Source organism: Mus pahari, chromosome 1 (genome assembly GCF_900095145.1).
Source record: "Mus pahari chromosome 1, PAHARI_EIJ_v1.1, whole genome shotgun sequence".
NCBI classification, from domain to species: Eukaryota; Metazoa; Chordata; class Mammalia; order Rodentia; family Muridae; genus Mus; species Mus pahari.
The window spans coordinates 46,026,885-46,050,774 of NC_034590.1; the positions used below are offsets into that span (position 1 = coordinate 46,026,885).

At 45.1% G+C, this 23,890-nt stretch overlaps 1 protein-coding gene across 3 annotated transcripts in view; it reads right to left on the reverse strand.

Moving 5' to 3' along the window:
- The window catches only part of Slco3a1 (solute carrier organic anion transporter family member 3A1), a 281,111-nt gene that overhangs the window by 14,372 nt on the left and 242,849 nt on the right, over positions 1-23,890 (reverse strand). For all 3 annotated transcript variants that reach the window (XM_021189846.1, XM_029540392.1, XM_021189837.1), the window contains exons 8-9: positions 13,745-13,920; positions 7,941-8,005 (exon numbers count right to left, since the gene is read on the reverse strand). In XM_021189846.1, the coding sequence (XP_021045505.1) occupies positions 7,941-8,005; positions 13,745-13,920 (241 nt within the window). The remainder of the gene's footprint in view (positions 1-7,940; positions 8,006-13,744; positions 13,921-23,890) is intronic.

The following is a 23,890-nucleotide window of genomic DNA, read 5'->3' on the forward strand; positions in this document are numbered from 1 at the left end:
CAGTCTCTGTTTTCCTGAAATCTATTAACAGAGATTAACCCTCAGGGCCCTGTATCTTGCTTTTTCCTTCACTCCCATGTTTGAAAAGGCAAACCCTATTCATATTCTTAGGTCTTAACTTAAAAGGTAAATTGAAAGAAAAATAAATCCACGTTCCTTTACAGGACAAAAAGGAGGCAGAAAATGACTGTGTCATTTACATTTAGAAAGATAATGGTTCCTCTCCAGCTTACCTGCCAAGACTTGAATTTACCCTGGACTCTCTATTCAACCTGGAGCAATTACTGTTACAGCCAGCTCCAGCGAAAGGGGAATGTCGAAAGCTGTATTCTCCTGAAAAGACTGATGCATTTCTCTCCTTCCACCATGCCAAGAAAGTGACTGAGACTGTTGACATCGGCAGGTGCTTTCCAGGGACACCTGCCAGTCACTTTCCTTAATTTTGAGAAGTCAGGAGCTACTGCCTCCCCTCGTCATTCCTGAGCCCTTTGTTATAAAGTCTGAAAGGTTTCAGAGCTTACATAGCCTGCCCAAGGCCACCCGGACAGGACTCGCTGAGAGGAGCTCACACTGAGGTATACCTGACTGCAGAGGGATCTGTGGTCAGTGTACCATCACCTTAGGCCAGGTAAGAGATGTGGAGTGTGCACACACAGAAGGCAGGAGGAGCCGCTGGAGCCTGGTGTGCAGCTGGTGCCTAACAACTCTTTGTGGATGAAACAGAACACAGTGAGTGGGGAAGTCCTCCCAGCTTCCCAACATTAAATCCTGCTCCTGCCCACGCAGGGTCCTTGAGAGCACTATGCTTCTATTCTCTAATAAGGCATGAGCTGATGGGGTTTCACTTGCCTGGACACGGTGCTCTCTTCCAGACGATGCTCAGAGGCGGGGCTCACCACACCCCCATAAAGATCTGCCTCGGGTCTCTAACACACATCTTTCCGGAGTCATTCGTGATTCAAAAGACAAGACCTAAACCCCAAGGACAGGATGCCCAGGGATGACCCTGCAGACACAGACTGAATGCATAGGAAGGGATGTCCAGGTCCTGTGCTGGTTGCTTAGCAGGTTTGCTGTCAAACTAAGCATGGTAGTTTGTGGGCAGAGGCTTCGTGATGGAGTCCAGCCTGTTTTGCTCAGTCCCTTGGAGACCCTCTGTTCTGTTGGTCCATCCAGGGCTTCCCAGAATCACAGAACTCAAATTTAAATCTCGACTTCATCTCGGTCCGTTTGTTCTTTGCTCAAATCTACTTGGCTGGCTACAGAGATGGGGAGGTGGCCTAACGGAATCTTCTCCAATCCGTGGCTCTTATCGGTCTCTGCCTTTCAGGACTCCTGTTATAGTCCTAATTAGCATATTCTCACTGTGATATGATGTGTATGTGTGTGCACATGTGTGTTTGTGTGTGTGTGTGCGTGCATGTGTGTGTGTTTGATTCATTAATTGTTCTCTACCTTACTTTTTGAGACAAGGTTTCTCACTGGCTGGCTGGCCAGCAGACACCAGGCTCCTCCTAACTCTGCCTCCCCAGAGTGGGGATTATAGATTTTTTACATGGGTTGTGGTCATTCCCAATTCAGGTCCTTATACTTGTGCAACAAACACTTTACCAGCCGAGTCACAGTCTCCCCAGCCTCACCTTGATGCTTTTGATCCCATGTAATCCACGAAGAGTTGTTAGGCACTATCTGTACACCAGGCTCCAGAGGCTCCGCCTACCGTCTGCATGTGCAGACTCCACATCTCTTACCTGGCCTAAGGTGATATCACACTGGCCACAGAGCACTCTGCATCCTGCCAACCTCGCTCCTAGGCTGGTCTCCCTTAATTAGACCACTGAATGTGCTTCCATGCTTCCATCTGAGACCTGCTCTGCTCGGCAGTTGAGTGGCATCTGTCTCCTTGGAATTCAAGGTGTTCTGTAACTCTGCCCACAGTAAGCCTTCCCCTCACCTGCTTCACGCCCCCTCCCAGGCCCTGAAGGTGGGACAGTATCTCTGGCTCTTTCTATCCTTTGCAGGTGCCTTACACAAGAGAGGACCTGAGGACACGTTGGTTTCTAGGTCTGTGTGTTGATGCGCCATCCACGGCAGGGAGTTGGCCTCGGAGACAATTCACTTTGTGCTTTAGCAAGGCTGGGGAATCAAACCACTTGCAAGTAAGCACTCCACCACTGAACAGCACCTCCAGCCTCAGGACCGAGATTCTTGATCAGACCTTTGATTGACCTAAAGCCCAGCTGGGAAAAGCCGTGATCAGTACATTTGGAACAGGAGGGAAGAGGAGGGCTCCATCGTGTCAGGAATTCAGCTGAGGGAAGATCCAGTTCCTTCTTAGGTGACTGACCCTCCTCCAACTCTGAGGCCTCCTTCCCTGTTCCACTTCTGTTAGTGTCCTGAATGACCTTGAGCTGGACGCGTGTTACACCACACTCTGGCCTTTAAACAACTTGCTCTCAACACTGAGGCAGTTTCGCCCTGTTTCTCTCTGTTCAGCCATGCCTCAGGGTTTGTCATATCTCAGCACCTCTGAGATCTTAAAATCAGACACAGCAGCTATGGGCACAACTTCCAAGTCATCTCTCACTGTTTCCTACGTACAGCTGGTCCCTGCAGTCATGCCCCATCATGATCTTCTAATTCCGTTATCTCTTTGCCACTTTCTTTACCCAGCCCGGGCACTTCCACCAATCAGGTACGCTTCACTCTGGCCGCTAGCCTCAATTTTCTTTTTAAAAGATGGTCTCATATAGCCCAGGCTTCCTAAGTAGACATGGATGACCTTGAACTTCTGATCCCCCGGCCATCTTCTCTCTGAAACTACACCACCGTGCCTGCTTTTATATGTTGCTAGCGATCAAAGCCAGAGCATCGAGCATGCTAGGTAAGCACTCCAACAATTGAGCCACATCCTTGACCTGTCATCCTCAATTTCTTAGCTCTGCTTTCCTTGCCCCTCAGCTCCTATTGATACCATCGGCTGCAAACTTACTTCTGCCATAGGGCTGTTAGGGAAGTTCTCAGTCCACAGTGTCAACCTCAGTGTCTCAGTGCCACTGAGATTCCTGTTCTATCTGCTAGTTCTTCTCAGATTCTAAAGTAACACAGGAAAGCATGTTACCTTAATTTCTGGACCCTAGCATTTCTCTTTACCCCACCCATACCCTAGTGTGGTCTTTCATGCTCACCTCTTTCTTCCTGCCCCGATGTATCAACATCTGGCCCTTATACACCCCTGCTGAGTATGACAGCCACTAGCCCACATGTTGCTACTTAAATTAAATGGGACAGTCCATACAAGCTATGTTTCCAGTAGCTCAAAAGCCACAAAGGACGCAGACACAGAACATTTCTTTTGTTACTCTAGAACAGCCCAGCCGTGGCCCATACCTCTCCGTACACCTGCCCCCGAGCTCACCTGCTTATCTTAACCCATACTCCTGCATACTTCAAACTATCCCTGGATTATCTGAGGTGCACAATATAATGTAAATACTATACCAAGTAGCTCCTATTATTACTGCTTAAGAAGCAGTGATGTGAAAAGGCGATGTGAACATTCTCAGTATAGACACTCTGGTTTTTATTCTTTTAATGAAAAAAAAAAAAGAATGAAAAATAAGATGTTTTTGTTTTAATTTGTCTTTTGGGAATTTGCAGAGGTAGAGAGCCAACTGAACTTCAGTTCAGAGACCAAGCTATGAAGGCCCTTCTTCATTAATTTTCAGCTCTACCATCTCAATGCAAACCCCTCTCTTAACTCTAATCGACTGTACCTCATTCAGAGCTTAGACAGCATCCCTTTCTGAAATACACAGTGGATCTTGTCATTCTCTTGGTACCTAATAGCAGCTTCTACTTGCCTTAAAGATAAAGGTCAAAGATACCCACGGGGCAGGAGACCTTTCACATCAAGTTCCTAGCTCACCACCTACACCAGCCCCATGCGGCTGCCCCTGTCTCACCCAGCTTGCCTCAATGGGATCTCTGCAGCATGAAAGCCTTATACTGGTTCCTGTACATCTTCATAACACTTACTTAGTCTATGCTCAGGACATAATACTTGAATCTCAAGGCAAACTTAGGTGGCCCTTCCCCAAGTCACTGTTACACCAGTGCAGGCTCCATCACAGATCATGTCACACTCAATTTCAGTGTCCCCATTGTATTCCCATTATCCACATGGGGCACCACGAGGGTTGGCAGTGTCATGGTATCTGATTTATTCGTTGGCCTTGCATTAAAAGTAATGGCTGTTAATCTTACTGGGTGCTGGAGGAGATGGAATTAGGCCAGGTGCCAAGACTTCTCAGCTAAGCCGCTTTTAATTAAAAGATGAGATAGTGTCATATCCTCTTAGCACAGGGTTTTCCAAACTGATTTGTGACCCATAATGGGCAATAGAATCAATATGCTGGGTCATGACCAACTTTCCAGGAAACTTGGAGCAGAATAGAAGATATCAGAATGTGTTACACATATTAAAGGTATTTTTCCATGAAGTTTTTGTTTCAGCTATATCTATGCATATGCATGCATGTAATGGGCCATGATGAGAAAGTTTTCTCTTGCTCTGGCTTATAGGCACAGAAATGGAAACATCCCCCGTTCCTGATGGTACCTGCTTATCCCGAAGCAGACGGACAAACTCTGGATCAGCTTCAGAGTGGTGAGGGATCACCTTATGATACCTAAGTTGTGGTTTTATCTCCAATCATCCTATCATGTTCAGAAATAACTTATTCTTTTACAGTGTTCTGCCATTGAGATTATTATGAAGGACATTCTTTTTGCATAGCGTCTTGCTATGGCCTGGGGGCTCAGAACACCGCAGGTGCCCAGGAAATGCCAGCTTGTTGTATAACTACCTGCGGAATGGTTCCACCTCTTTCCAAACGAAGGCTTTCTAACTTGTAGGTATTGCATGTCCATCATTCTACCTATCCTTGGGTGCTGGACCTCAGGCACCTTCCAAATTTTGTTTGAGATATCCTGATTTGTTCGAGATGGTTGATTGACCTGAAACTTTCCCACACTAGCTAGATCACTAGTGCTCAACCTTCCCAATGCTGCAGCCCTTAACTATAGCTCCTTGTGTTGTGATGACCCCCCAACCATAAGATTATTTTTGTTGCTACTCTCTAAGTGTAATTTTGCTACTGTTAATGAATCTTAATGTAGATATCTGATATGCAGGAGACCTGATACACCACATCTGTGAAAGCGTCATTTGACTCCAAAGGGGGGGGGGTCACAGCCCATATGTTGAAAACTACATGGCTAGATGCTAGTCTGGTGGTTCCATGGATACACATACCTCTATCTCCTGGGCTACCATTCTTAGAATTACTGGCATGCAAATTGAGCCTATCTTCTTATGTGGGCTTAGGATATCTGAACACAGCTCCTCATTCTTGTGAGGCAAGTGCCATACTGACCAAGGCATTTCCCTTGCCCTGATGTTATAGGCCATGCCTAGAGTCGTTAATATGTATTAGAGATGTAGAGACCTCTACAGTAACTATAAAGATGAGGGTAAACATCTACTTCCTTTTGAGCTCTGACATGGGGGAACCTACCTTGGTATGGTCTGGGAGATCAGAACACTGGAGGTGCTTGGCAAATGTCATTTTTGCTGGGTAACTACCTGAGGAATGGGTCCACCATTTTCCAACAGGAGGCTCTTTACCTTGTTGGTATTTCATGTCTATCTATCTCTCCAGTTGCTTGACCACTGAAGGCAGGGGACGTGATAATATATCTGTCTACACTTCCCATGATAAAAGAAAAAAAAATCTGTATTATTATATCTATGGCAGTAGAAGTTTTCAAGCTATCACAGCTTCCCAGAAACACCAACATGTTGTAATTTGAAGACGGCTTAATGTCTTTCATCTAGGGCATCTCCACATCTATGTCTTTCTGCTTCCCATGAAGCAAAAAAAAAGACAAAGATGCCCCTGTGCATCAACACACACAGACTGGCCAGGAGGAGACCTGCTCCACAGAGAACCAGGATGATGATGGGGGTGGGGGGGGGTACTGATTGTTCCCAAAGATTAGGGAGGAAGAAACTTATAGTATATGTTTCCTTTTCAAGAGTGGGTTTTTTCCCATACTTTGGGCATTTATCAATTAATTCATAGGAATTAACAGCATTATAAAAGTAATATATATGTACAGATATTCAAAGGTTTCAATGTGTAAAATATAGAGTCTTATTAATTAAAACTATCTGGTACCATTTTGATGGTCATCCTCCCAATACTTTTCCATAGGTAGGCATACTTTATAGTCATCTGAAAATGGAGAGTAAGCCACCTTTGTTCCTTCTACATGTCGGGTCCTTTCCAAGTCTACAAATATTCTCCTTTCCAGAATGTTAATGGGGGTGTGGCTCCTACCAGGATTGCAGACTATCACCGATTTAACTAACTCCCTGCTGTTGTGCTGATGGGAAAAAAAAAATGTTTTTGCAAACCTCACATTTCTAGTGCCAGATCTTTGTATTCACTTGGAGTGAGAACTTTATATTTACTATTAGGGTGCGGGACACAGTTACCTCATTTTCTACCCTCCTTTTCCAGGTAAAGTCACTCAAGTCATTTTTATCTCAGCTTTGGCACAAGGAAAAGAGCATGCGTGATACAGTGGGGCTGGTCCACCTGTTGGAAACCCATGGTAAATAGATGCATTTGAATAATTGGGTGAATAATAAAAGCAATATAAATAATAAGTAATAAAAGGTAGTAAAAATAAGATAATCCAAGAAAAATAAAAAAATAATTGAATAGCTGTAATGAATATTGTGCCTCTTACTCCCAGCGGGTAGCCCAGAAAGAAAGCATATCTCAGAGTTTTCTTAATGGAAAGTTTCTTGTCAACTTGACACAAGCTAGAGTCATCTGCAAAGAGGGAGCCTTGATTGCAAAATAAAGTCTCTATCAGGTTGCCCTGCAGGCAAGTCTATGGGACATTTTCTTGTTTAGTGATTGATGTGGGTGAGCCTAGCCCACTATAGGTAGGTGGTGTCACACCAATGCAATGTGACCATGCACTGAATAAGACAACAAAGCAGGCAAGACTGCAAACAGTGTTCCTCCATGACCTCTGCTTCGGCTCCTGCCTTCAGGTTCCCTCAGTGACAGACTGTGATCCATGTAAGCCAAATAAACCCTTTTCTTCCCCCAAGTTGCTTCTGGCCATGGTGTTTATTACAGCAAGAGAAAGCAAGCTAGGACCAAATTGCACCAGTAAATTTTTCCTCCCCTTTGGAGTCACTGCAGCATCTCTGTGGCTAATGAAGATTTAGGCAGACATGAGGACCTGAGTTGGTATATGTGACTCCTGTGACATCAGAGGGCTCTAGAATGGTGGTGTCTGAACTTAAAATAACAATTTCACATTTAAAGTGATGGCAAGTTTAAATTTGTTAATGGGACAGACCCAGAATCACTTGAGAAAGGAGTCTCAGTGTGGGGCTGTGTGGTTCAAGTTGGCCTACATGCATGTCTGTGGGGAACTTGATGCTATTTGAAGTGGGAAGAGCCATTTGCTAGTGTAGCTCTATGTCATGGGGTTTGAATCCTTGGCAGTAGACAAAAGGGAAAGTGGGTGAGATAGGTATGTATGGCCTCCTTCTCTCTCTCTACCCTTCAAGGCGGATATGACCAGCTGCTTCAAGTTCGTGCTGCCTTGACTTCTGGGAATAACAGACTGTACTCTGGAATTGTGAGCAAAATAAACCCGTCCTCCCTTCAAATTGCTCGGGTCAGAGTGTTTTATTGTTGCAATGGGAAATGAAAGTAGGACACTAATAAATAAACATGATAGAAAAGGAAAAGAGGCAAACCCAGGAGTGGGGACAGTTTCCCAGATCCCCACTCACCTGGTAATACTCATCCAGCTCATTACGGAGGGAGTGAAGGGACAATACGTACCCAACAAACGAAGGAGCAGAAAAAGAACTCCCAGCGCGTAAGACTTGAGCTCAGGGCTGACTGTCCTACATAAAGAGAGATGGAGGGGAGAAAAAGATTCTTATCAACCCCATTTTAATTAACAGACTCAGAGTTATTTGTTGCTGTCCATCAGATCCTACCTTGGAAAATTATTAATAGGTTTTCTTCTTTTTTTCTTGCTAAATGTCTAAAAATTGGCTGCAACTGTGGTGCCAAGATAAGTTTAGGAATTAAGCGGTTTTTTTTTTTCCCCCTTAATAACCTGAGCTGGAAGGACTGGATGTAAATTCTGTCCTGGAGTCTAAACTTAGAGCAGTGTGTTTCAGTTTCTAGCAGGAAGCGCCACCATAGCTGGGTAGGGGATGCGCATGTGGGAACACCAGCTCAGCAAATTCCTAAGCTGCAACTGGAACCAGGAACACCTTCAAAGTTCATGGGCTGTTTTGTAAAACCCGTCAGATTTGCATGGATTGGCATTCTGGGTGGGCCAGCTGGGGCCCAGGTTTGTGCATCAAGTTTTAGTACCTTGTAATCCTGAAAGGTTCCTTCTACTGGCCCCGGGACTTTGCTTTGAACTGACTCAGTCATCCTGACTTGAGTTTGCCATGTATGGTAGGCCCCTAAGAACAATCTTACATGTTCTCCAGAGTGTAATGTTTTGGAAAGTGAGAGTTCCTGTAGAGATGGGGTTGGATAATTATAGACAGGTGGGTCCACACTGCAGGTCACTCCTCTTACACTTATGATTTACTCAGTACTTGCCTTCTCCCCTACTACTTGTGTTACGATTACCTTTATGCCTCAATCTTAGCTCCTTGTCGAGTACCCAGCCTCTGCTGAGGGAATGCATATGTGGGTGGCAAGCTCGGCAGATGTCTCTGGCTTACCAGGCAGGGGAATATATACCCATGGGTTTGTGGTAAAAGAGTCTGAGGGAAATTGATTGGACAATATACACATGGGTTTCAAAGTGTCACTTCTTATTATCTGTTGCCATTGTGGTTTCTTAAGGGGTGAAGGGCTGCATGCGACTATACTCTTGAACGACTTGGCTAGGCATGGAACCAGTACCTTACGGTTGAACCTTAAACATGTTGGAGCATTTCAGTGTGGCTGGAAGACTAGAAACCAGACCCACACAATGCAGTGAGGCTGTAGGACTTGGTCCTGTATAAAAAAATTTTTAGACTATCATTACCAGTAGAATATCTGGTATAATAAGTATAAGCCTATCTATTGACTATGTGGCTAGAAGAAGTGTGGATGTGGGTGTGGTGTGTGGTGTGTGGTGTGTGGTGTGTGGTGTGGTGTGTAGGGCAGGAGTTAATGTCAGGTGCCTTCCTTAGTCTCATTCTACCTTATTTTTGAGACAGGGTCATTCACTGAACCTAAGCGCTAAGGACTCACCTATCTCTACCTTTCTAGTACAAAGCTTGTACAGGCGCCTGTGCCTGTTTTTTGTTTTTTTTTTTTTTTTTTTTTTTTACTAGGTTGCTGGGGATCAAAACTCAAGTCCTCATACTTATATAGTAGACACTTAACTGACTGAATGATGTTTCCAGTCCCAGAATAATATTCTTAGATGATTCCATCAGCCCATTGGCAGTTAGTTACCCACTGATCTATGACTTGGCTTGAGCCTTGGTGTGTATGCTTTGGGCTTCTTATTATAACAGGTCAAATGTGACAAGCAAACAAAAAAAAAAACTGTATGTATATTATAGACTCATTATCTTCCCCAAATTATTCCATCCAAACCTACCCCCAGTGTGATAGTGGGGCTTTTGTACAGCGTTTAGGTCCTAAGACCAAGGCCTGCGTGAGTGGATTAATGTCCTTAGAGGGGAAGAACCTAAGAGCGGTCCTTTGTCTCCTTACTACCTTGGAACACAAGGAGAATTTATGTACTGAAAGTGACCCTCAGATAACCTAGCCTTGATCTTTAACTTCCTAGTCTCCTGACCTGTAAGAAACAAATTCCTATCGGGTATAAACTACCACATCTATGGTATTTTGTCATGGTAGTCTGCAAAAGACTGTGAAAAAGTAGGTTTTATAATTGTTGCTAGATCCTAAGACTTTCAGTAAAATCTATCCTTGGGGAAATGCACGTGTCTTTTTAACCATAGAGAGCGCGGTACTGCGGAGTGATCCCCCGGGGAAGTATGTTATAACTCCCACTGAACAGTGGTATTAGGTCTCTGGCTGAGAGAGCCAGGTACCAGTTCCAGGTCCTAAGATCTGCATCTCTGAGCAGAACGAACACTCTTTGGAAGACACACATAATACAAGCCAAGTTCCTTGTGGTGTTCCTGCTCTGTGGTTACAGTTTTTGCACTTTCATTTGAAGGTTTAACTTGAAAGACACATAAATAAAGGCAAATCTCCTTATCAAGAAAACATGCTGGTGTAATGAGCTAGGCTATTTATCACTTGGAATGTGATTTCCTTTCAGCTTCTGTGTCACTGGGAACAAAGTGAGGAAGGTGCTAAGATCTTGCTTCATATCCTGCAGAGAAACTGGTTCCCACAAGGACCACACATCTTAGTTATGAAGAAATGGAGGCTCAGGCAGAATGTTTATTGAAAGATCTGCAGAAAAGCTGGGATTCAGGTTTACCATCATTAACTTACTGGTTGTGAGACCTTAAAAAAAAAATTGCGTAGCCACTGCTAGGCCAGTATACTGGCTGTTTTTGTGTGTCAACTTGACACAAGCTGGAGTTATCACAGAGAAAGGAGTTTCAGTTGGGGAAGTGCTTCCATGAGATCCAGCTGTGGGACATTTTCTCAATTAGTGATCAAGGGGGAAGGGCTCCTTGTGGGTGGTGCCATCTCTAGGCTGGTAGTCTTGGGTTCTATAAGAGAGCAGGCTGAGCAAGCCAGGGGAAGCAAGCCAGTAAGAAGCATCCCTCCATGGCCTCTGCATCAGCTCCTGCTTCCTGACCTGCTTGAGTTCTAGTTCTGACTTCCTTTGGTGATGAAGAGCAATGTGGAAGTGTAAGCTGAATAAACCCTTTCCTCTCCAACTGGCTACCTGGTCATGATGTTTGTGCAGGAATAGAAACCCTGACTAAGAGAGCCAGTTTCTTCATGTGTAAAAGGGGGATATTTACAGTAATTTAAAATAAGAGCATCGTCCAAATGAGCATTTGCTTTCCTGATTTCTTTTCAGCATTCTTTATTAATACATTATGTGTATGCTTGTGCACGTGCACACATGCACACATACATGTGCACACATACATGTGCATGTTTGTATGTTTAGAGGCCAGAAGAAAACTTCTGTCATCCTTACAATGCCATCCGTCTCCTTAGAGATGAGGGCTCTCATTTTCCAGAAGTGCATCGATTAGGTTAGGGTGGCTGGCTAGCAAACCCCAGGAATCCTGTTTCTATTCCCCATTGTTGGGATTACAAGTATGCTTCACTATGCCCGACATTTTTATGTGGGTCCTGGGAATCGAACAGGGGTTCCCATGCTTGTGAGTGCTCTCCTCGCTTACTTCAGCGTTCCTATTGACAACTTCTGGGCAGCATAAGAATAAGCCCACTGATTTGGACCAGTGCAAGGGCCTAATTTTCTGCTGTGATCTACCTGCATACGGTATCCCAATTTCAGCCTAGAATTTCTCTAATGGCAAGATGGACTGGGAAAGGGATGGAATGATGCATTATGATCCCCTTCAATAGGAACATGTACAAGTGCTTTAGGTAAAAAGCATTCATAGATGTGAGCACAGGTCATGGAGACCATCAGTTCTTGACCTATTTAAAGGGGATCCAGTGTGTCTCACAAAACTACACGATCTGTTTATCAAATTGAGCCTTGGAAACAGCTAATACTTCCACAGCCAGAGTTTTGCCACCCAGAATCTGGAGGCTGGGATGTTGTGGAAACTCACGTGTGAGAAATAAGTGGACCTGTCACAACTAATGGTAGTGAGGGTCCCTCTTACTGCTTCCAGGTTCCTTCTGTGTGTGAGTATTACCATACAGTTTCAGGAGAATTTCTAATGAAAAACAAACTGCTTATAAAACAGCCACCATCAACCCATATATGAAACCTGAAGGGTTTTGTTCATATGCATATTATATATAATCGCCTTCCACGTACGGTTTCAAATTCAATGGCTCATTTCATAAACACTTCGCGCGTTCTTAAGATTTTTCATTATTCCTTTGAACTGCAGTTCCATAATTTAACTCACTACTTCAATTCAGGTCTTTCTGCTATTATAGTTAACGTTGCAATAATAAAAAAAAAAAATCTGTCTGTGTTGAGTTTTTTTCTTCTTGTAGAGAGGTATTTTCTTGAGATAAATGGCCACAAGTGGGGATAGGTGACTGCAGGGGCCTGAATATTTTTATGGCGCTTGACTCACACTGGCATATTGCATTTCTAGAAGGACTTATAGGCTTTTCAAGACCACTAGCAGAAACTGACTGACTTGTCAGACCACAGCCATCTGAGGGTGCTGGGTATGAATTGGTTGAACTTCCTAAGAATAAGATGGCAATTTGCTACTGCAGCCTCAATGCCTCTGCACACTCAGAAGCCACTGCTAATGGCCGTCTGGGTAACACGAGGGCTTCCCATACATCTACTTTTGGGAGTGTTGCCAGCAAAGGGCATGGTAGCCAAAGCCTGGGAAAGCGCCTGATGCTGTGCAAGGAATCAAGGTGGCTCCAAGCCCCTCATTTCCATCCCCAGCCCTTGACCTTCAACTACCTTGCTTATGCATGTGGTGAGGTGAGCCTTTCTGTGCACTGGGTTCTTCCTTTGGACCCAGACGGACACTAGGATATATGCAGGTCAGTGCTATTACAGGTGCCTCATACAAATCAAGATAGCAATACCACTGTGAATGATGAAGCTTGCGACATCCTCGTCTGCCTCCAGGCCATCTTCCCAGAGACAAGGGGCTATAGAATTCTGGGTGTCTTGCTGCAGCCACTTACTCATACGAAAGCAATCATGACCTGCATGCCATAGGCCCCTTAGTGTGGTTAACCTCTACGTCTGTAGAGTGGTTTGCGCACGTGACCTGGAAGGGTCCAGAGCATGGGAGATGTCAGGCAGGCAGGACAAGTGCTGCTGTCTATGTGACTGATTCAGAAACAAATCTGGGGGACCCTTGTGTCCAAGGGTAGATGGCTGCTTGACAGAAGTGCAAGGCTTGGGCATAAGAACTTGGCTCACTTAATGCCATTTTAGTGTGTGTGTGTGTGTGTGTGTGTGTGTGTGTGTGTGTGTCAGAGGACAACGACCTTGGATGTTGTTCCATTCCACATTTTGCTTTGAAACAGAGTCTCCCACGGGCCTAAAACGTCCCTGAAGAGCCTGGACTAACTATCCTGCAAGCTTCCAGGGATCTGCCTGTCTCTGTCTCTCATCTCACTACCATAACGATTATAAGCAAGATCTGCTACGTCCCGGTTTGGTATGGGTTACAAGCACGGGTCATCAGTCCCGTGTTTTCATTTTATTTTACCAACAGTCCTACTGAAAAGATCAATGTAGACTGCTTCTCAACGTCGCCTCATTGGTTATTCCTGGGAGGTTATGGAAGTGCCCTTCCACTACTGTCCTGGTGCACTAGGCTTGTGATTGTTTCCTCTTAGCCTACAGTTGCTGTGTTCCTGGATGCAGCCCCCTCTCACCTTGCTTGCAAGACTCACAGGGCTCCGATGCTGGGGAGCCCTGCCGACATGTGCCAGGTGGAAAGGCGCCATAGGCCAAGCTGACTCTCAGGGACTTGGGGGTAGAGGGGGCAGCTTACCTGATGAGGATGATGACAGAAGGGGTTTGGGCCATGGCCCCGATCAAGCTGCACACACACATCACACAGAGGAAGGTGAAGAAGGCCTCTTGGCACCCAGGACTGGGACATTTTCCTGGAACCACGCTGGCATTCTCAGGGGGGACAGTGGTGAGGCACGCACAGCCTGTGAGGTTCTGAAAGGGAAGGTTCAGCCATTTAAACCGGGGGGTGCCTCTGGTTTCCACACACGAGGCAATCCATCAGCTAGCCTGTCACAACCTAATTATACATTCTGTGGCATTCCATTAATTGGGCCTGAATAAACGAGTTAGCGTTTTTTTTTTTTTTTTTTTCCTAAGGAGGCTGCAAAAACACATGCAAATAAAGTAATATTTATGGGGAGGAGAGCTGGATTTCCTGTCTCCTGTGTATTTCGTTTCCATTCTCAAGAAACCTTCAATAAGCTGCAGTGTAGATAAATGTGTCCCCCCCAATACAATTAGAGAGGAAATTGTGCTTCCACAATATGATAAAACATTGCCAAATTAACATCGTAATTACTTGCCAATTTGTCTTCCCTTTATGCAGTTATAATTACACCGACGTGTATTAAAAGAAGTAAATCAGGTAACCCCACATCCTGTTGCTGGTTCAGTGGCTGGCATGGCACTCAGAACAAAGGACACACGCTATCATGCGTGAAGCCATTGTGCCTGGGAGACCCTGATGACAGAAGGAACCCGGAAAAACCGGTCCAGTGGCTGAGGAGGCAAAGGGAGCGAAGGGAGTCCAGGCAGCTGACAGGAGCTCACAGGGAGGAGGGGCGCAAGAGCCCTGATGGGATACATTTATTAATATATGATCAGAGAGGAGAAAGAAAAGCGACCACGTTCCATTTGATCTTCTGAGAGGCTCTGCATCGGCAGCCCCTGTTCCCAAGCAAGATTTGCTCTCCTGCAAGCTTGCTAGCTCGCTCCAGGAATTTCTGATCGCAGAGGGAGGAGCAGGGGCTGGAGGAGGCTGTTCAGAGTTCCAAGCCAATTAAGGCTCCATAATAATAGTGCAGAGGCCTTTAATGAATACAAAGCGAAAACAATCATAAATGATTCATTGCTTTCCTTTCCAGAGCTGATTGGCTTTCTGAGCGCATGCCCAGCAGGTAAACTCTCCCGAGGGGTCAGGCAGACTCCCTATAAAGCCTGTGTTTCTTCTCTTCTGCCCTACTCCCTTCGTGCTTGCTTCTCTTCCTCTCCCCCCCCCCCACTCTCCCTTTCTTTCACCACAGGATATATTCCAGACATGGGGTATCTTGTTCCATATGAGATAGCTTCAGTGGTGTCCCAAACCCTGGAACTACTAGGGCTTTCCTGCATGGTTGTTTGGGATAGATGGTACCTGCTGGCTGTACATCTTCTAAATACCGTGCCCAGGGTCTACGTAAATGGTCCTGTTTATATACCTGGGTGTTTATGGTGATTTCCAGGTGCTGAGGCCTGACACCGGTCCACCACCACTTAACCTATACCTAGAAACTTTACCTGGCTTTTCCACGAGACCTACCACAGACACCACATCCCTTCACCAGCCCTCCAGATGAACAGTTCCTCTTTCCTCTGAGCCCTGACTCACACCTGCCCTACAGAGAAAATGAGACCCGTCAGTCAGGAACAACCTGGGACACTTTCTTAGACTTCTCCTTGCATACTGCGGCAGGACACTAGAGGAGACGCAGAAGACCGTTATAGGACACACAGGTGGGCAGATTGGTCTCTGCCTTTACCAGGAAGCAGGGCTTCTCTCCATCTACAGATCACCAGGCTATCCCCGTCTCTACCTAGAGAAGCATGTATGGCATGATCAGAAGTTACAGGCAAGCTTCTCCAGCTGCTGATGCTCAGAGGTCACAGCTCTTTACTGGCCCTGTCCTCATCTCATTCTGACTGGCTTCCCTCTCCACTAGTGTGAGCCAGTTCTCATGAAGTTCCCCCTCGTCACCCACATCCCTAGCCCACCACCCATGCTCCTCTCGTGGCAGCTCTGTGGCTCCCTGTTCTCCCTTGGCTCCATTCTGTGGTTCTTTGGGTTCCCCTTTCCTTTTTCTGCTGCGTACTCCGCACAGTTTTCCTTCTAAGGCTGCTGCTCCACGCTTGCAGAGTTCTCTCTCTAGCGTGGATGAGAGCTAGGCAGGAAAGAAATGCAGCCTATTGTAGAAGCCAGGAGCCACAGGAGATCAGCACACACTACCCCCAAATATGCCTCCTTGACCCAAGGACTACTTTGAGCTGATCATTTGAAGAAATTTAGAGACACAGGAGAAGGTGGGACAACACAGGAGTCGTCAGTTTTTAAACAGAAATTTATAGTCAGTGGTTCCTTCATATCCAAAAAATATTGGATGCCAGGATACCACACAGATACCAGAATCTACAGATACCTGTGTCCCAGATAAAAAAGAATAGTATAAAACCTATATACCTCCTTCTGTATACATAAAATCACCTCTAGATGACTTTATATCTAATACTGTCAGCACAGTGGATATAGTCATTACACTGTATTCATTGCTTAGGGAATATGATATAACAATTTCTGTAGAGATTTGGTACAGACACAATTTTCCCTATCATCTTCAGTTCACTGAGGCCACAGGTATAGAAATGATATAGGTAAGATCCTGTCATATAATCTTGTATTTCTACTTAATGAGCCCTGAAGTCTGGCTTTGTTGCTCAGACTGGTTCCAGACTCCTGGGCTCAAATGATCTTAATAGCCCTGGTCTCTTGAGTAGCTCGGACTACAGGCACATACCACCGTGCTGGCCCATAAATCTCTTATCTGTAGAGGTGTCTCCTTTCTGTCCCAACAAGAAGGGGTGATGGAGAAGGTTCTAACCAACCTGATCCACAGAACACATCCTTTGTTGCCCATGCTTTCCCTGGTCTCTTCCTATACCCCTTTCTGTTTAAGTCTGGATTCAAAGCCGCCTCTGTGTGATTCACATATTTCCCTGGACACCTCCCGTGTAGCCCAAGGCACATGGTGTGGATTCCCCTCTCTGCTCTTGTTTCTAGGTCACTTGTTAGAGGCATCCATCCCAGCTAGGAACCACGAAGGGCACAGACACAGTCGCTTCCCCTCCCCTATGAAGTAAAGAGGCAGCACTACCCTCAGAAGGCCATTGGTTAGAACTAAGGCTGGATACAAGGGAGCAAGGACTCCTTGTGACCGAGCTCCTCAGGTCTCTCCTTACATACCCTGGTTCCTACGGGCTCCTTTCTGGTCCTGCAACAGAGCAAGCTCAGGGATGCAGTTCATGGATACAGCTTCTTGGGGTTTGCAATCAAGCCTAACTCACCACAGAGCCAGCCCATCTCCTCTACCATTTCACTTCTTGCAGAGCGTGGCCCCTTTCTACTCTCTCCTACCCCAGGTTCCACAGTGAGCCCCTCCTCTTCCAAACGCACGCGTGGGCTGTTTCTCTGCCCAGTCCACGTGCTGCTGCCTATTCTTCCCATTAGTGATGATTGCCATCTCCCTAGCAATCAGGTGATAATTTTGACACCACCCACCCTCACTTCACGCTCTTTTCCTCCTGATGCCCAGGACTGTTAGGAGCCTCTTCACTAAGGCTCACAGGTGGCACGAGGAGCTGCAGGTCGGCACCTCCGGCTTCACCTTTCCAAGCGTGCACATTGGAGGCAGATGAGTTCTACCAGTGGGGCTTTATCCTATCATCTCAGAGATAGGAAGCTGGGGCTGTGCCTCCGGCTAGTATTACCAGAAAACTTCCAAACCTGTGGGGGCTCTGAACAGTAGGAAGTCTGAGAAGAGAGGAGGGCCAAGTCTGAGAAAACAGTTCACCTTAGTCTAATCAAGGAGGCCAGATGCACGTTCTCCCATCCTGTGGCCTGTGCAAACTGCAGGTGCTTCTGGAACATCTTCTGGACTAACTGAATGATAGGTATGCACTCCAGAGCTTTCTCTGGCAGGTCCTGTATGGTTAAATACTAAGAAAGTATACTGGATTCCCAGTTCATTTGTGATTCCCATCCTGGCTAGGGGCTGACTTCTCTCTTCCTCCCTCCCCCTCTTTCTCCCTCCTTCCTTGTGCCTTTCAAGTGTCCTGTACTAGCCTCAAACTTACTATGTAGTTTTCATCTTTCAAGTACTGGATTACAAGATGTTAGCTCTTTTGTCCAATGAGGGTTGGGTTTTAAACCCCCTTTTCAAGGCATTGTCTTCACATTGTATGATTTTTCTGGGAAGAAATGTAGTCCCCGTTGTCCCTGGAGAATTGAATCCTCTGTCTGCTGTCACAATGTGAGGTACCAGTGTCTAGATTTCCTGTCATTAAAATACCCTGCCATCCTCTATGTGGATAATGAGAGGGCCACTGTGCTCACAGGGAAGGCTTGACAAGCCCCTTGAACAAGATGACAGAAGGGAACTGGCTTGCAAATTTCACAAGCACTTACCCAGCAGATAGGCTTGCCCAGGCCCAAAGTGGCAGACGAGTAACATGAACCAACCGTGGCTTGAGAGAAGGGATGGCTATCAGAATATCTAACTATTTCTTGTTTAACAGACTCTATCAGATCAACATGATAGAAGAGGTTACAGCTGCAAAAAAAAGTATCCTTTTTGTATGTTTGAATAAGGTCCAACATAAGCCCTTACCTAAAAATCTAAATCATGGGAACGAAGAAGGGTCTTAAAGGTACATGGAACATCTGGAAGAGTGTGTGAGAATGTGAGATACAGAATGCCAGCATCCAAAGCGTTCTGAGCACTGACACAAATCATACCACTCACGTGACTTCCTGGGACAAAGCCACAGCCAAAATGCAATGCTTTCATCATCTCCAAGGCCCTCTGAGTCCCCTGTAGATATAGTTTGTGTGTGTGTGTGTGTGTGTGTGTGTGTGTGTGTGTGTTTGTATGTTTGTAGATAACTGTGTCTGTGAGCACATGTGTCCGTGCATGTGCATGTAGAAGTCAGAAGAGAACATTAGGTCCTAGACTACCACTCTATGCCTTAATACCTTGAGCTTGAGTCTCCCACTGAACCTCAACCTTATGGATTTTGCTAGCCTGGTGGGTCAGTGAACATCAGCAGTCCAGCTGTCTCTGCCTGCTGTGGCGACAGGGTTATAGGCACCTGCCATGCTTCCCTGTTCTGCCCTGTGCTCTGGGCATGAAAATTCAGGTCCCCATGCTTATGCAGTCAGTGTTCCTATTCATTGTATCATCTCCCCACCCCATAAAGCATTTCTCTTGATCAAAATTTACTAACATCTTATGAGATATATGCAATGATTATAACACCTGTAAGAACCCTAAACCATAAATTACCAAGACAGAATGTCAGATAAGGGACACTCAGCTACATGCCTGTACCAGTGACATCGTCTACTGGCAGGCTAAGGCATGGGTGAAGGGAGGACAGAGGAGGAGGGATGACGTCTCATAATGTGTCTTTCTATATTGAGATTTTAAAACTTGTAAATGTATTATCTATTTTAAGAATCAAAACACTCCATGCCATTAAGAAAAGAAAAGAAAGCAAAACAAAAAACAAAAGCAGAAATCAATGTGTGTTAAACTAGCCTGTGTCTTCAAGTTACATTGTGATTCCACACACTATCACTGACTTCAACTGAGAAACATTTCTATCATATGCAAGGCAGGAACAAATAATTGCAATAAAGCTGGAGACCATAAATGCAGAACAATTATTCCCTGGGTCTTGGATGTGGGTTTATTTTTCTGATGAAGGAAATGGCGAGCATGCTATTTTGACAGCTCATTCTACAAGAACAAGACACTCATCAGGCATGTTTCACAAATCTTGGCAAATGAAGTTGCTTCTGTTCTTCCCATCACTCAGTACTGATGGGTCATTTCTTATGAATGGGACTGAAGAAATAGATTCCCAGGTTGACAGATTACTTTTGTAAGGGTGTGGTGTGGGAGGGACAAAGCTATTGTCGGTAAAAAAAAAAAAAAATGTTGCAGTAAAATGTGAGAGGCACGAGGCCAGCCTCTTTACTCTGGAAGCAATAAGATACTAGGAAGATGTGATTGTTCCCTCATTTCTGATCCAGGAGGGATTATTTTCTGTGTGAGTGTCATCATAAGCCAAGTTCTTTCCTGATTCTGCCTGGGAGATCTTCATTTTTTTCAAGTTAATGTATTAATTATTACTATTTTAAGTAATGATGCGGTGGTATAGTGTCAACCACAAAAGAAAATGCAGTAACAAGCAGCAGAAGGGTGTGTGTAGAGCTGTAGTGAATCGTGAGGCAATCCAGGCAGAGGAAGATGCTGTCGTCACTCTGAGAAATGTCACTGTGTACTGAGGGTCATGTCACCAGTCCTTTATGCTTCATTATTAGGACGCCAGGAACAAAACCCAAGCTGGTATTTCCAGGCAAAGACCTTGTTCCTCATTATGAACAGCCCTAGTGACCTCCCACCAGACTCAGCAGAGATATCTGAAAAACTACAGGAAGAAAGACACTCTCTCCTCTGCTTTGCTGTGAGGTCAGCAACGGAAAGATAAAGGCCAGGAGAAAAGGTGCCAAGGAGAAAGTAAGACCCCATCTATTGTATCTGTCACATGGACCGGCAGAGGTGGGGGCCTCCTGCTGGAGGGCAGCCACGAGGATGGTCTTTGGGGATCAGAACTCTGGATCTACGACCATATGTGGGACATAGAGGACCACATTAAAGGGGAGGATGCAACCGCAGGTCAAGGGGACCCCAGACTCTGTATCTCTCCCTCCTGTGTTCTGTCTCCAGATGTCAAACCCTGCCACACTGGTTCAAACATGTAAACACTTTAATTATTGATATTTAAGAATATTTTTATTATGTACCCAAGTTTTGTGCAAGTTACGAAAGCACTTTCTTACAGATCCACATCCCCAGTGCTCCCCCACATAGGCAGGGATGCCTTTCCAGGCTTGCCCACCAGGCAAATGGTTGCTCGCTCTCAGGGCAACAGCCTGCTCTGGGACAAATGCCCACTCCCTCCTTCTATCCAGTCTCACGCAGAGTTAATTTCCACCCTAGGGAGTACAACATCACAAGGACACTAACTGGTCTACCTAGCTACTTCCTTATATTTAAATATATTTCTATCTAACCTCCTTTTAATATTGGACTTTAAAAATAAAGCTTTTCGGGGGGGGGATAAAGCTTTTCCTTATTGGAAAGACAATATGTGATCATTTGGGGACAATTCCAAAATATATAGGAAGTCTGGAAGGAAGCAACAAAAACTATTGTCTTAATTACCAGTCAGAGGTAGCCATCTGAAGATGCAAACATCTGCTTATATAGTCGTCCAGTGCCTCTCTCTCTCTCTCTCTCTCTCTCTCTCTCTCTCTCTCTCTCTCTCTCTTTCTCTCTCTGTATGTGGTCAACACTGACCGTCTTCGTCAATCACTCCCAACTTTACTTATGGTTTTGAGACAGGGTCTCTCACTGAATCTTATGCCCACCAACGTGGCTCCTCAAAGATCCTCCCGCCTCTGTGATTCCTAGCCCTGGAATTATGGGTACACACTGCCATGCTCCTTTGTTTACATGGGTTCTGGGATACTGAACTCAGATCCTCAAGCTTGCATGATACAAGTACATTGCTGACTCAAATATCCCCTCAAAAGGGCCCCCATCTTTTCCTTTTCAAATTATTTATTTTGTGAGATGATAGCATAATTACATCAGTTCCTTTTTCATTTCCTCCTTCTAAGCCCTCCCATAAGCCCCCCCCCCTTGCTCTCTTTCAAATGTATGGCCCATTTTCATTAATTGTTTTTACATGTATTTATAAAATTAACTTTTATTTATTCACCTACGTATTTCTTAAAACTACAGTTTGATCATGTTTCCTCCACCCCCAACTCCTTCCAGAAGCTTCCCAACTGCTTACCCACTCGACTTTCTGTTCTTTTTCTCTCTCTTTCAAACACCTCCCCCCAAAAAACCCCACAAAAATGAAAATTAGAACAAGGCAATAAGACAAAAAAGTCATGTATGTTTTCCTATTTTTCTTTTCCCTTACTGGAAGATTCTTCTTCCATGTCTATGGTTTTCTGATGTGTTCTTTTCACTGAACTGTAAAGCTGGACTGAGTTTTGTTTTTTGATACTTTCTCGTACAAGCTTTTAGATAACACCATAGTAGATTTTATGGCAAACACAAGCCCTGGATCTAATTCATCTCTGCCTCCAGATGCCTAGCACAGGGCCTGGGATGTAGCAGGTGTCACAGCTGGGTCAAACGCTAGCAGGGTTTTATTGGAGTATTCCCAAGGTTTCTTTCTCTAAAAGCCATTACTGGGATAAGCACAGATTTTCAAGTCAGTGTTGGGGGATCTGTCCATGCTATAGAAGAGGCTTTGTTTAACTCAATCGCATAGGGAAATTTACACAAAAGAAAGAGTGGCTGAGGTGTGAGGGAGGCTGTTGCTGAGAACTGTGGGTACATAGATAATAAGGAAGGACAAGCCACATCTTTGGCTGTTTAATACCTATTGGCTATCTTCCAGCATTCTCACAGAGGCCCAAATCTAGAATCACATACAAAATCTCCAAGCTAAATGCTTGATTTAATATGGCTTGGCCCTGAGAAATTGGTCTTTAGGGTGTGCATGCATAATTAGCATGCATCAGTAGCTTGGGCCACACAGGCTGACAGGGCACTTGCAACACTGTCTGGCTTGTGAGGGAGACAGGGCATTAGCAGCAGTAGCCCAGAGGCTGGAGATCTCAGAACATGCCTTGTCCTTTCTAGGGCTGTAGTGTCCCCTTCTAGAGCTGTAATGTCCCCAGTGACACCGGGCTATGTCTGAGGGCATCTATGATTGTCAGATAAAGTGAAGGCTGTGTGGATAAAACTCAAGAATGTGGCTAAACATCCTATGGTACACAGGACAGCTGCTAAGGAGAAAGACTTGTCTACCTCCAAACATCCTCCAGGCCAAGGTGTAGAGACAGCCTATTACCACAGTGGTTTCCAGCCCTGTTCACATATGATGAACACGTGAGAGGGTTTTTTTAAAAATCACGTAAAAATTCCTTAAAAATAATGAAGAATCTCAGAGCTTTCATTGTGGAAGTCCTCGGGGATTCTGACATATAGCTGCATTGAGGCCTGCAAGGTGCGATCACCAGTTCCCAGCAAGCCCAGGGATAGAATCCTTCTCCTTGCTGAGAACACACTGGATGCTTTGCTCAAACAGCACTTGGTAAACACTGTGTGGTCTGGATGGGGGTAGACCAGCCATCTGTCATTTACACCTTACAAACTGCCGTGCTTGGCGTGCAGTGACTTTTAACCTATTGGTGGCTAATAAAAGCTGTTTTTCTCTTGAGTCAATTATTCAGTCCATCAGATGGACATGACTTCCAGCATAATACACACATGCTTTCTGCTTGAATAATTACTTTTGAAAGTGAAAGGTATGCAAACAATCTGAGCAATATATTCACACCCAAGGAGGCTGGTAAAATTAACTCCATCTTTTTGTCATCCTCCCTCACCACAGGCAATGACAGGATTTAGAAACATAACAGAGAATTCAGGCCAGGAAGTTTCACTGTTATCACTTGAGAAATGAAAGAAGAAAGTTAAAACAAACATAGAACCCCAACTGAGACACTAAAGAAAGTAAAGATAGGGGCACCTGATGCTTACTGTGTTTCATTAGCATCTCAATGATCTGACTGGTTGACTAGTTTGCATCTAATGCAGGTCTGGGATAGACTTTTCATGGGCCCTGATATATATCTATTTCTCTTTCTCTCTCTCTCTCTCTCTCTCTCTCTCTCTCTCTCTCTCTCTCTCTCTCCCTCTCCCTCTCCCTCTCCCTCTATCTCTATCTCTAACTCTATCTCTATTTCTATATCTGTTTATCTGTCTATATCTGTTTCTATATCTATATCTATATCTATATCTATATCTATCTATCTATCTATCTATCTATCTATCTATCTGCACACACACACACACACACACACACACACACACACAGAGGTGGGGGGCAGAGGCAGAGGCAGAGGCAGAGGCAGAGGCAGAGGCAGAGGCAGAGGCAGAGGCAGAGGCAGAGGCAGAGGCAGAGGCACAGAGGCAGAGGCAGAGAGAAACCTGAAGAAGGA